Below are 13137 nucleotides of genomic sequence, written 5' to 3' on the forward strand. Positions count from 1 at the left end.
AAGTATCACTCAGCAAATTTCCGCCTTCAGCTACTCCCACTCCGAGGCCTCGGACTAAATCTGTTGAGAGTCTTTTTGTCCTCAGGGACAGCCTAAAGGCCAGTCTTTTCTTAGGCTGTCGGCCTCCACGAGGGCCGCCATGCCCGTTACCGAGCGGACCTGGACATCCAGCGCCCTGCTTCTAAACCTAAGGATAAACCTTCAGCCTGAGGGGACAGGTCTTCATCTGGGGGATCCCAGAGTGATACACCTACTTTTTCAGTTCGCCCAGTGCTGGTGTCAAGTCACCACGGATGCTGGGGTAAGAGTTGAAGTCTCTCATGGGTACGCCCTCTCATTGCTCAGACAGCCTCCCCACATGTTTTGCTACACAGGCCCTTCTTCAGACCCAAACAAGGCCTTACAAATCAAAAAAACTATACAGTCCTTGCGGTAAGCAGGGGTAATTATGCCAGCCCCACTGTCTCAGCGATGGACTGGTTAATCTACTTTCTTTCTGGTGCAGAGGCCGAATGGTCCTCATTGGCCTATCCTCTATTTCCAATCCCTGAACCAATTCCTAAAGGTGGCTAGGTTCAGGAGGGAACCCCTACGCTCCATCATCCGAGCTATGGAAACTTGGGACTTTATGGTATCGCTGGATACTCAGGATGCGTACCTACAGGTACCTATAGAGCCCTCTCATCAGCGTTAGCTCAGGTTTACTGTGCCACAGCAACACTTCCAATTTTCGGGCTCTGCCCTTTGGACTGTCCACAGCCCCACCGGAGTTTACCAGATTTATGGCTTTTATGACAGCCCGCCTGTTCAGGGTATCCGACTACTCCTGTATCTGGATGGCCTTCTGCTCTTAGCAGGATCACCTAGGTACTTTAAAGCCATCTCCAGCTAACCATTGCTTTCCTTCACAAGCACGAATGGCTAATCAACTGGGAAAAAGTCCTCCCTGAATCCCTCACAGGGTATGATTCATCTGGGAGCCCTGCTGGACTCTCAGAATCGAAGAATCCTTCTGACGTCACACAAGATCTCCACTCTTCAACTACGAGTGTGCAAATGTCTCCACGGTCAACAAGTGTCATTACACTCAGTAATGCGGGTTCTGGAATCCAGGGTGTCTACCTTCGAAAGGGTGAAATATGCTCAGTTCCATTCCAGGCCTTTGCAAGAATTGATCCTCTCCAGATGGAACGGGTTTCTCCATCGGATCACTGTTCAAACAATGATGCTCTCTCCGGAGGTGAGTCTGTCTCTATCTGGGTGACTATGGCCATCTTATCTAGGGTAATCCTTAGAACGGACGCCAGTCTCTGGGGCGCAGTGACCGGTCCGCACTCCTTTCGGGGCAGTTGGACGATTGTCGGTTCCACCCTACCAATCAACTTATTGGAACTTCAAGCTGTCTTGGGCCCTCGCTCTGGCCTAACACATACTTCACGGTAAACCTGTAAAGGTTCAGTCCGACAATGTCACAACAGTGGCTTACATCTAGGAGACACTCGGAGTTGGGCAGCAATGGCAGGAATGTCACACATTCTGACATAGACCAAAGGGTCTCCTCCCGGCCATCTCTGCAGTGTTCATCCCGGGAGTTCTCCATTGGGAAGTGGACTTTCTTCAGTCGTTACGACGTGCATCCCAGGGACTGGTCTCTTCTCCAAGAGAGGTTTCAACTCCTGGTGAGCAGAGGGGGCCTCCCTGAGGTGATCCCATGGCCTTCTGACTCTATCACAGACTACCGGTGTTACAGTCCAGCACTAGGGGTACTGAAGCAACCTTCAGTGACTGTTTGTCAGTGAAGTGGACCTTCCAATTTGTGTACGTTTCCTCCGATTTCCCTCGAATTCTTCGGAAGTTTGAGCGAGACAGAGGTACTGTACTGCTGGTGGTTCCAGACTGACACTTAGATCTTCGGAGTCTCTCCATCGACACTCCGTTCCTGCTGCCTCAATATTCGGACCTGCTGTCTCGGGGTCCTTACCTTTCCCTGAACCAAGATCGTTTGTCTTTGACTTTGTCCCTACTGTGGTCCTAAGGCTTCTCTGGCTCTGTCATCATCAGGATGTTTAGCGCGCGTAGGCCAGCTTTTGCTGGGATCCACCACAGAATGTGGCATACATAATTCTTATGGTATCGTACCTGTAGCTACGATCCTCAGGTGTTTAGGATTTCCAGAAGTTCTGGCGTTCCATCCAGCTGACTTGGGTCTAGCCCTCCACCTAACCTTCCTGTAAGAGCGGGTCTCTGAACAGTCACTATGATTCGGATGTGGAATTGCTCCACTCTCGGGTATCCAGACCCTCCTTCAAGGTGTTTTCTGGATTCTACCTCCCTTTATCCCCCCTAGGGCTTCCTTGGGATTTGGCAGTGGTTCTTCGTGCCCTCCACTAGTCTTTATAGCCCTTACGTGGTTTATAGCTTAGACTCTTTCTTATGGCGTGTGTCGGAATTGAGAGCGTTCTCATGTGGCTCCCTTTTCTGGATATTTCACTAAGACAGGGTTGTGAGTCGCACTTGCCCTGTATTTCGTCCTAAAGTGCTTTTTAACTCCATATTATTCAGGAACTTATTGTACCGACATTTCAGTCTCCAGCCCTCTGGGGCTGGGGTGGCCTCACTGACTGTGGTCTGGCTTCTCCAGATTTACGTGGTCCGTTCAAATTCCTTCAGGACATCAGACTTTATTTGTGGTCTACAGATTTCACAGGAGGATGGCCAGCCGATAAACAGACATTGGCTAGATGGCTTCGTATGTCTATCTCAGGGGCCTACACATAGGAAGGCTTTTCTGTTAATGCTTATTCTACTCGGGCTGTGGGCCCCTCGGCTGTTCTACCTTGCAAGGTGGCCACGTGGTCTTCTGTCCACACCTTTCTTAGGTTCTATACATTGGACTCCTTTGCTTCTCAGGATGCATTCATTTGGGCGACGGATTCTCCTCTCATCACAGAAGCATCCCCACCCTTATAAGGACTGATTTAGGACATCTCCATGGTCAACCCTGTGGACCCCCTATGGACCCTGCAGAAGAAAAAGATATGGTAAGACCTTACCCTTGTTAGCTCTCTTTCTTCAAAATCCATAAGGTCCACAGGGCACCCGCCCTGACGCACCTGGCTTCATATGGGCTGTGTTACTGGTCACCGGTTTCCCGTCTCCTTCTCTGTGAGTATGGTTCTTGAGTGTTCCAGTCTTCTCTCTCTTTCTTTCTTTCCTCCTCCTCCGGCCTTTGGCTACTTACAAATTGAGGTGCCTCTGGCTTGGGGGCGGGGTTATAGGGAGAGTGGACCCAGTGCATCATGGAAGCTGAAAGCTTTAACTGCGTGGTGCCCGGATTTGGTTCCCAACCTATACCCCAAGATCAACCCTGTGGACCCTATGGACTTCGAAGAAAGAGATAACAAGGGTAAGTTCTTACCATCTCTCTCATTTTAATAATCATTCCTGGAGATTCTCCCCCGTAACCAACACTAGGTTTTACCTGTCCCGGCCCCTCCACTAAACTTCCTAGCTGGGCTGGTACAAATTGTAGCTCCACCCAACTGCTGCTCTCGACCAATCAGGAGGTGGCTTCAGCCAAGCCCCCGATTTCTATGGAGTGTGCAGTCATTTCTCACCCGCATCACTAAGCTAACCTAACAAGCCCACTAATCACATGCAATAATAGTGACCTCTGTAATACATACACGAGACAGCACTGCTATAGATATCCCCACACTTCTAGGTAAGGAAAACCAAAAAATAATAAAAGGAAGCCAACATAGGAGCAGATATCCTAGCTGTGCTTTTGGCCATCTTACTGTCCATTCTAGTCCTGCTTGTTACAGGAAATATTTATCTACAGAGTCCATCTACATATCTAGAATACAGAGAGCACACCCTATCAGACAGCTGGTGATTCCGGTATGATCTGCCAGTACATGTATAGTTACCCTGTTTCGCCATCGACGTACTTGTCAGTAGCCCCTTACGTGCAGAGAATATTTATAGGTGGCACAGTGGTTAGCATAGCCACATCTCAACACTGATTTTGGAGTTACAACCAGGGACCTATATGTGTGGAGCTTGTATGTTTTCCGGGTACTCAGATTTTCTCCCACACTCCAAAAGCATACTGGTAGGCTGGCTGCTGTGTATACGTATATGGGAATTTAGACTGTAAGCTTCAATGGTGCAGGGCCGTTTAGGAATAATCACATATTCTCTGTACAGCACTTGTGGTGCTATATAATATGAGATATGGTAAGAACTTACCCTTGTTATCTCTATTTCTACGAAGTCCATAGGGTTCCACAGGATACCTTGGGGTATAGGTGTGACGTCAGTCGCAGGGCACCAAAGAGTTAAGCTTTCAGCCTCCCAGGATGCACTAGGTCCCCCTCCTATACCCCGCCCCCGGGCCAAGGCACCTCAGTTAGTTACCAAGCCATAGGCCGGAGGAGGAGAAGGAAGAGAGAGAACAAAGATCTGGACACATACAAGAATCAAATTCTCACCAGAGGGAGACGGAAAACCGGTGACCAGAGCAAAGCCCATCTGCAGCACAGGTGCGACAGGGCGGGAGTCCTGTGGAACCCTATGGACTTCGTAGAAATAGAGATAACAAGGGTAAGTTCTTACCATATCTCATATTTTCTACTTCAGGGTCCATAGGGTATCCACAGGATACCTTGGGGATGTCCCAAAGCAGTATCCTTTAAGGGTGGGGACGCTCCTGTGCAGAAAGGAGAATCCGCCGCCCGAAGGAAGCATCCTGAGAGGCGAAGGTGTCAAACCTGTAATACCTCACGAAGGTATGGACAGAAGACCACGTAGCAGCCTTGCAGATCTGAACTGCCGAGGCACCACGTCGAGCTGCCCACGAAGGACCCACAGACCTAGTGGAATGAGCCTTCAGAGAAGGAGGGACCGGTAGGCCTTCATGAAGATAAGCTTCAGAAATAGCCATACGGATCCAGGCTGCCAAAGTTTGCTTTGAAGCAGGCCAACCCTTTTTACAGAAGCCATAGAGGACAACAAAGCGTCCGACTTCCTAAACAAAGAAGTGCGGTCAACATAAGTCCTTAAGGCCCGCACAACATCCAAAGAGGCCTCACCCACGGAAAGACCCGGTGAGTTAAAGGCCGGAACAACTATTTCCTCGTTAACATGAAACTGGGAAACAACTTTGGGAAGAAACTCGGGCCGAGTGCGGAGCACTGCCCTGTTCCCATGAAAAACCAAGAAAGGGGGTCTACAAGAAAGAGCCCCTAACTCAGAAACACGTCTGGCTGAAGCAACGGCCAGAAGGAAAACAGTCTTAGCTGTTAGCCATTTAATATCCACTGAGCCCAGTGGTTCAAACGGCGGTCCTTGGAGAGCCCTCAGGACCACAGCCAAATCCCAAGGCGCCACAGGTGGAACAAAGGGCGGCTGAATACGGAGAACACCTTGCATAAAGGTGCGCACATCCGGGATTGTAGCAATCCTACGGTGAAACCAGACAGATAGGGCCGAAACCTGTACCTTCAAAGAAGCAAGGCGAAGCCCATGATCTAGTCCCGCTTGCAGGAAGGCGAGAATCCGAGACAGACGAAACTCCCGCGGTGCATAACCTCTCGGTCGACACCACTGGAAGAACGTATGCCACACGCGATGGTATATCCTCGCGGAAGACGGTTTCCGAGCTCGTAACATGGTACGCACCACAGAGCTGGCAAACCCCCAGGACCTCAGCATGGCCGTCTCAACAGCCACGCCGCCAAAGACAGCCGAGTCAGGTCCGGGTGAAGACAAGGACCCTGAGACAGAAGGTCCGGTCGTAGCGGCAACCGCAGAGGACTGTCCACGGACAGACCCTGAAGGTCTGAGAACCAGTGCCGTCTGGGCCACGCGGGAGCTATCAACAGGAGCGTCCCTCCTTCCTGTTTGAATTTCCGGATTACCCGTGGAAGGGAGACCGGAGGGAACAGGTATGCGAACCTGAACGTCCACCGGACGGACAGAGCATCCACCAGAGACGCCATGAGGTCGATTTCTGGAAGACCCCACCTGTCCACCAGTAGTTGAAAAACGTCCGGGTGCAGGGACCATTCCCCTGGATGAACGTCCTGGCGACTTAGAAAGTCCGCCTCCCAATTTAGCACTCCCGGGATGAAGACCGCTGATATGGCCGGAAGATTGCGCTCCGCCCAAACCAGGATCCGAGAGACCTCTACGAGAGCCGCCCGACTGCGAGTTCCTCCTTGCCTGTTTATGTAGGCCACGGTGGTAGCATTGTCCGACTGGACCTGCACCGGGTGACCCTGGAGAAACCGCTGTGCCTGCAGGAGAGCATTGAAAACCGCACGGAGTTCCAAGATATTTATTGGAAGCTCCGCTTCTGTCGGTGTCCACCTGCCCTGGAACAAGTGTGGACCCGAAACTGCTCCCCAGCCCCGAAGACTGGCGTCCGTTGTCAACAGGACCCAATTTGGAACCCAGAACGGACGTCCCTTGTTGAGGTGGGTCGTCTGTAACCACCACGCAAGGGACAGGCGAACCTCCGGGGTGAGCACAATCGTCTGGAACTTCAGAGACTGAGGCAGCCCGTTCCACTTGGACAGGATCAGGTGCTGCAGAGGTCTGGAGTGAAACTGGGCGTATTCCACCATGTCGAACACCGACACCATGGAGCCCAGTAACCTCATCGCCGAGTGTAAGGACACCCGGCGGCTGTGCAGACAACTGCGCACCCTTGACTGTAAAGCAGAGATCTTGTCCTCCGTCACGAAGATCCTTTGCTGTCCCGAGTCCAATAAGGCTCCAAGATGCAGAATCCTCCGAGACGGGATTAGAGTGGACTTCTGCCAGTTGATTAGCCAGCCGTGCCGTTGCAGCAGTGCAATGGTCAGGTCCAAGTGGTGTAACAGGAGCTCTGGAGATCCTGCCACCAATAACAGGTCGTCCAAGTACGGCAACATGCGGACTCCTTGCAGCCGCAGAGAAGCCGCCATGACCGCCATAGCGTCCTGTATGTCCAATGACACCATGTAGTCCCCAGGTTCCAGCGCCAGAATGATGGACCGTAGGGTCTCCATCCGAAACTTCGGGACCCGCAAAGACTTGTTGAGTGCTTTGAGGTTGAGAATCGGACGATATGACCCATTGGGTTTCTGTACCAAAAATAGATTTGAATAGAAACCCTGGCCCCTCTGGGAGAATGGAACAGGCACTATAACTCCAGCCTGGAGCATAGTGTGCAATACCTTCCGCAGCTCCGTAGCCTTGTTCCGGTCTGATGGTAGACCCGTGGTGAAGAATCGAGCCGGGGGTCTGTGCCGGAAGGAGAGGGCGTACCCGTGAGAGACCACCTCCAGAACCCAAGTGTCTGTCGTAGTGAACGCCCAACACCGGGAGAACTGCAGCAGGCGGCCTCCCACCCTGGGATCCCCCAAGGGGAGACCCGGACCGTCAGGCCGCAGGCTTGTCATCTGGCTTGGGGGCCGGACGTCTGGTACTCCATGCCTGTTTCCGGGGCTTGACCGATTTCTTAGGGCCAGCCTGTCGAGGAAACGACTGTGGTTTGGGCCTGCCCTGGGCCCTAGATGACCGAAAGGACGATGGTCCAGAACCAGAAGGAGCAGCGGCCGACGGGAGACAAGCAGATTTGGCTGCCGCCAGCGTGGCCACAATCTTATCCAGATCCGGACCGAAGAGAACTTCTCTGGTAAACGGCAACGCTTCCAGACCTTTCTTGGATCTGCGTCCGCCTTCCAGGATCGCAGCCACAAGGTGCGACGAGCAGCTACCGCTGCTGAAGAAATTCTAGACACCAGAGTACTAATGTCTAGAGCCGCCTCGTTGATGTAGGTGGCCGAATCACGGAGATTGCCAAACAACTCCGCTTGTTCGGCCGGACAGTCGGATTCAAAAGAAGTCTCTAATGAATCCGCCCAGCGCTCCATCGCTCTGGCAACCCAGCAAATGGCCATAGCCGGCCGTGCTGCCCCCCCTGCAAGGGAATAAGCGGACTTCAGGCAGATTTCTACCTTGCGGTCCGTAGCATCCTTAAGGGAGGACATGGATGGCATCGGCAATGTGGCACTACGTACAAGACGGGTCACGTGAGAATCCACCTGTGGAGGGGATTCACACTTAGCAAAATAATTATCCGCGAACGGATAAGCCACCGCCAGGCGTCTCTGCGGCTGGTATCTTTTGCCAGGTTGTTTCCACGCCTCCTCTAAATGGTCCACCAACTGACCCGAAAGAGGAAAGACTGTGGCATCGCCCTTCACATCTTTGAAAAAGGCATACTTAGATTTAGCCGCTGGGGGAACTTCGTCCTCAATCACCAAGGCTGTGCGGACCGCCCGAATAAGTCCAGGAATATATACTTTGGACTTAGCATCAGCGTCCTTAGTATGGAAAGGTTCCTGATCGTAAGGATCCAGAATCTCCCCATCATCAGACGTCCCTTCGTCATCCTCATAAGGAGCGGACAGGGATGCCACCGGCCTTTTATGAGGCCGCATCACAGACTCCCCTTGCAACACATCCGACAAGTGCTGTAAAGAACTCGTCAGGGAGTTAACCCACGCTGGCTCCTGAGAACCCGGGAGCGGGGAAATAGGGAGACTGTGGGGTACCACCAATTGTCGTGGGAACCCCTGCATGGGTGACGACACCACAGACTGCTGGGACAAACCCATCGGAGTAAACGCGGGCTGCGGAGCTAACTGGCCCACTAAAGCTGTTAACGCCTGAGCGAAACAAGCCCAGGGCGGCTCCTGTACCGGTGCTGTAACCGTAATAGGCCGCGCCATGGACAAACACTGCCGGCAAAGGCCCTCCGCGCTACCCTCCCCCTCCGCTAACGGTACTTTGCACGTGGTACACTGTAGCCGGAGGGGAAAATCACTTTCAGACATGATGGCACCACGTATGTGACCTCTCTCACCAATTAAGTATTAAATAGGCGAGAGACCACCCTGCAGCACCGCACCGCAAGGGCTTTAGCAGAAAGAACAGGGACAGTAATAAAGCTGACAGTTTTAGAGAAGAATAGTTACAGGCAGCGCTAGCACAGTCACATACAATGCAGAGAAATAACAATTCCTGCACTAACAGCGCTGATCACTCAACTACACAGACACAGGGCCTGGTAGGACACAGCGCTGCATACACAGACCTGAGCCACAGCGGAGGAGAGGTATGCGGGGGGACCCAGACCACGATGCTTCCTTCCAGACTTCCAGCAGCGTTCACCATGCGTTGCAGAGAAGATGGCCGCCGAGGAGCAGAGAGAAGCTGGCCTGGGGGAGGAGCGCTTACACAGGACCAGTCAGCACAGTGCAGAGAGGGCTGTGTGCAGCGGGGGAGGCGCCGGCTGTGAGACAGGGAAGGCGCGCTCCCCTGGCATGCATTTAACCCCTGGGACGCCGCAGCGCTACCGCTCTGCTGCGGTCCGCTGTCCCAGGGGGTAGTGGAAGCGCAGGTTGGTCGCCTGGCTCCACGCTGCAGCCAGTCCCCAGGGAGCCCCCTGCCTGGGGACTTAGGACCATGTGATCAGCGGGGACCCACCGCGGGACCCCGCTGCTTACCTCTGTCCCCCTTGAATCCGGCCATGGTCCGGAGCATCTGGGGTCACCGCTAGCTGTGACCCCAGACGCCCACCAGCATCCCCGGATCAGTACCGGCGTTCTGGTACCGGCGGGGTGTAGGGAAGACAGCATGGACGTCAGGACTGACTGTCCATGCTGTTCATCCAGATGTGCAGCCACAGCTGCATGAAGAAAAAGCTTCAGGGGCTCTTCTAGCCCCCACTCCAACAGGTGCACCCGACTCCGGCCGGGCACCAAACTAAACTGAGGTGCCTTGGCCCGGGGGCGGGGTATAGGAGGGGGACCTAGTGCATCCTGGGAGGCTGAAAGCTTAACTCTTTGGTGCCCTGCGACTGACGTCACACCTATACCCCAAGGTATCCTGTGGATACCCTATGGACCCTGAAGTAGAAAAAAGTTAACAATGACCATAATAATAGCTGCAGGCAACTGTAATGCTACATTTTATTTAGGATATTCTTGACTATTTTTATCTATATAGATCTTTTAAAAGGCTATAGTGTCGGGGTAGGGACAGCTCCACGCTCCGTACATCCAACAGGAGGAATTGGCCGCTCATATGTAGATGGAGAGGGTACATGGGCTGGGGGCTGCTGGGAACCCATCCGGTGAACATCTGTTTTCAACTGTTGAACACAGGTGTTCTAACCAATCCCACAGACTAATGGTGCATACCCACGGGACGATCGTCAACGATAACGATATCGTTGAACGAGATCCCAGGTGTGCTGGATGATCGATAATCCAGCACACCACCGATGGCCAACGATAGTAGTCTTGTCAATATCGACCAGGTTGTCCTGCATGCACGGGTGATGGATAATATAGTTATCGTCCATACGTGCCCGCGCATTGCAGGTCGTTGGTGGTTTGGAGGCACTGAAAAATTCACGGTATGAACGTTATCGTTAATATCCTGCATTTTAATCGTACAGTGTGTACGCACCTTAAGTCAGCCCAGGACATTAACTGCAAAGCTGCAATAAGCCTGACAGCAGACGTAGCTGCAATAAGCCTGACAGCAGACGTATGAGGAATCTTGTTCGTCCATAGCCAAATATGGCCACTGCCCCCTAGGCCAGGATTAGCCGTTTACAACCTTGCCTGACCCGTTCCAGTAACTACGGGAGGGATCCGTGATCCTGATTTTACCTGCTGCATCTTCCACTGCTTGTCATCCCGGAAAGCGAAGTGAAGGAGCTGACTGGTCCTCGCCACTTTCAGGTTCACCTCCTGCAAGACGACACGGGAGACACCAGTTATATACGGTGCCCGGAGACACATAACATACTCTGGACAACTGCGGCGAACACGATTGTAAAACATTTCCAACGTGGAGAAGATTGGGATCAGCCGAGCAGTGGAGCAGGATGTAACACAAAGGGAAGACGTTTACTACAGACTGGGAAACCGTCCTTAAGAGAAACCGGGTGTGAAAAGTAATAATCGAGCCTGACATGGTTATTACGATCTAGGAGACAGCCTAATTTTTCTAAACAGATATATAGATATCTGAAAGCACCCCCTCTCACCTCACCTCTCATCCCCCACACTTCCCAGCTTATCACACCCCACCCATCCCCCTCCCCCTCCCCATAAGCCCTCATCTTCATCACCATTGCATCCTGTCTCCATTATATCCCCTTCATCATAATAATTACCCAACCTTCAGTAAACCCATGCATGAAGTAACCCTTCTATTCAGCATCATTATCCCATCATTCACTCCCTCCATAATTAGCCCCGTCCATTACCAGAACCCTCCACCTCTCATTTGCCTCCACGCTCCTCCTCAGCATTCCTATTGTTGTGCTCAGTGTCGGTTTCTGCCACCGCGAGGCCTAAGCCCGCTCCATCAGCTGATGCCGGGCGCGCGCTCAGCATGCCGGGAGGTCTATCAGATGCCGGTGCTGGCGGTTATGGCAGAGACCTCTGTACAGAGCTCTCCGTTGCTACGGACGAGCCTTCTCCTCTGAGCAGAGGGTGACAGAACCGCAGTCATAGAGGGACAAGGGTCCACACAGGGTTCCCCAGGAAAGTGGAGCCATGACCTGATGCTTGCAGAGCTGTGACCTAATAAACTGCGCCGAAATACACTTATACCCCAATACACCGATAATAGTCATTTACTATCCCTAATGTAAAGAGATAATAGCCTGAGCTAAGTGCTCCTATACTCTGTGTACACCAATGACTAGGCAGCTGCTGGCGTTTGATGTTATGCAGGACGACACCTTATAGCCGTTTATGGGAACGCTACAGACTTTCCAGTCAAAGCATTGAATAATATCCATAAAGCAGTTTTATTTTTATTTTAGCATTTTTACAATTCCTGTCCTTTTATATAGGTTTATAAATTTATTTCTAAGAACTATTTTTATCAGGGTGAAACCTAATGCTGCCCTGAACAGCCTTTATTTATGCAGCATTACTGTGATAGAAGAGCAAACAGAGCAGGGATTCTCCAATACAACACAAAAGTGCTAACAAGGCTCAGGTCATAACTCCTACCCGCTGGTGAAGATACTCACAGCCTGGCACAGGGTGTCTCCTTGTAACGTCAGCTCTCCTTTCACCGGATCTGTGCTGCCAAGGGAGAATGATGAGTGTCAGTCCAGGCCACCTTCCATCAGAACTATAGTACATGTATACTGTATAAACCTAAGCACTATATACACCAGTGACGTGTGGTGAGGTCAATGGATGGGGAGGCACACATGGAGATGGGTCTGAGTGCTGGGAGCCTTTCTCACCCCTTACTCACTTTAACTCTCCCCTCACTACACTAAGTTTCAGTGTCCATTGATTCTCCTACCTGCATCACTGTCTTCTTTTGCTGCTGCTGACTGAGGGCCTGATTCAGAGCCGGACGCAATTAGCGCTCGCTCGTCCTGAAAATAGGGGTGGCTATTCAAATGAACCGTTCGCTGTTTGCGGTCTGTTCATACCTCTAGGTCTGAACGAGCGTACGAAACTTGCGGTCGTTTTTTGGGAAACTACGCCCCCTGGCCGCTCGCATCCTACGTCATGTCTGCTATTTATTAGATTAATCGAGTACATCGACCAGCGTATGAACTGCTCGCTATTCTTGTGGTTGGTTTTTGCTACCACAATTTTGCGAGCAGTTCTGGCTTAAAAATAACCCAGTGATGTGGTCAATGACGCTGCTGTATTAATTATGCACACCCATAAAACGCCCGTTTTGACCTTTAAGCACGCCTGCGTTCTGATCTCCACTCCCCGTTTTCAAGCACCTTCCCCTGTTACCGCCCACATACGCCTCATTCTGTCACTCAAATTAGCAGGCATTCGCTATTTTGCGAGCACATGAATTTCGGCCGCACTGACTGGTTCGCGCATGCGTATAACGATCCGTACGCATGCGCAGTTGGGCAAACATCGCTCGGAGCAAACGAGCTGCCGCTTACGAGTGGCTCTGAATCAGGCCCAGAGTTCTGATCTGAACACTGCAGTGCACTTACTGGTCACATGACACATCCAAAGTGTCCATCAGTGCTCAAGGCACGCCCCCCCATACTCAGAGGCATGCCTC

At 52.0% G+C, this 13137-nt stretch overlaps 1 protein-coding gene across 1 annotated transcript in view; it reads right to left on the reverse strand.

Annotated features, from left to right (window-relative positions):
- Positions 1–13137, reverse strand: part of ROGDI (rogdi atypical leucine zipper) — a 60510-nt gene that overhangs the window by 11165 nt on the left and 36208 nt on the right. The window contains exons 4-5 of the mRNA XM_088464640.1: positions 12116–12170; positions 10737–10817 (exon numbers count right to left, since the gene is read on the reverse strand). Coding sequence (XP_088320766.1) covers positions 10737–10817; positions 12116–12170 — 136 coding nt within the window. The remainder of the gene's footprint in view (positions 1–10736; positions 10818–12115; positions 12171–13137) is intronic.

Source organism: Taudactylus pleione, unplaced genomic scaffold (genome assembly GCF_031769625.1).
Source record: "Taudactylus pleione unplaced genomic scaffold, aTauple2 ptg000061l, whole genome shotgun sequence".
Classification (NCBI taxonomy): domain Eukaryota; kingdom Metazoa; phylum Chordata; class Amphibia; order Anura; family Myobatrachidae; genus Taudactylus; species Taudactylus pleione.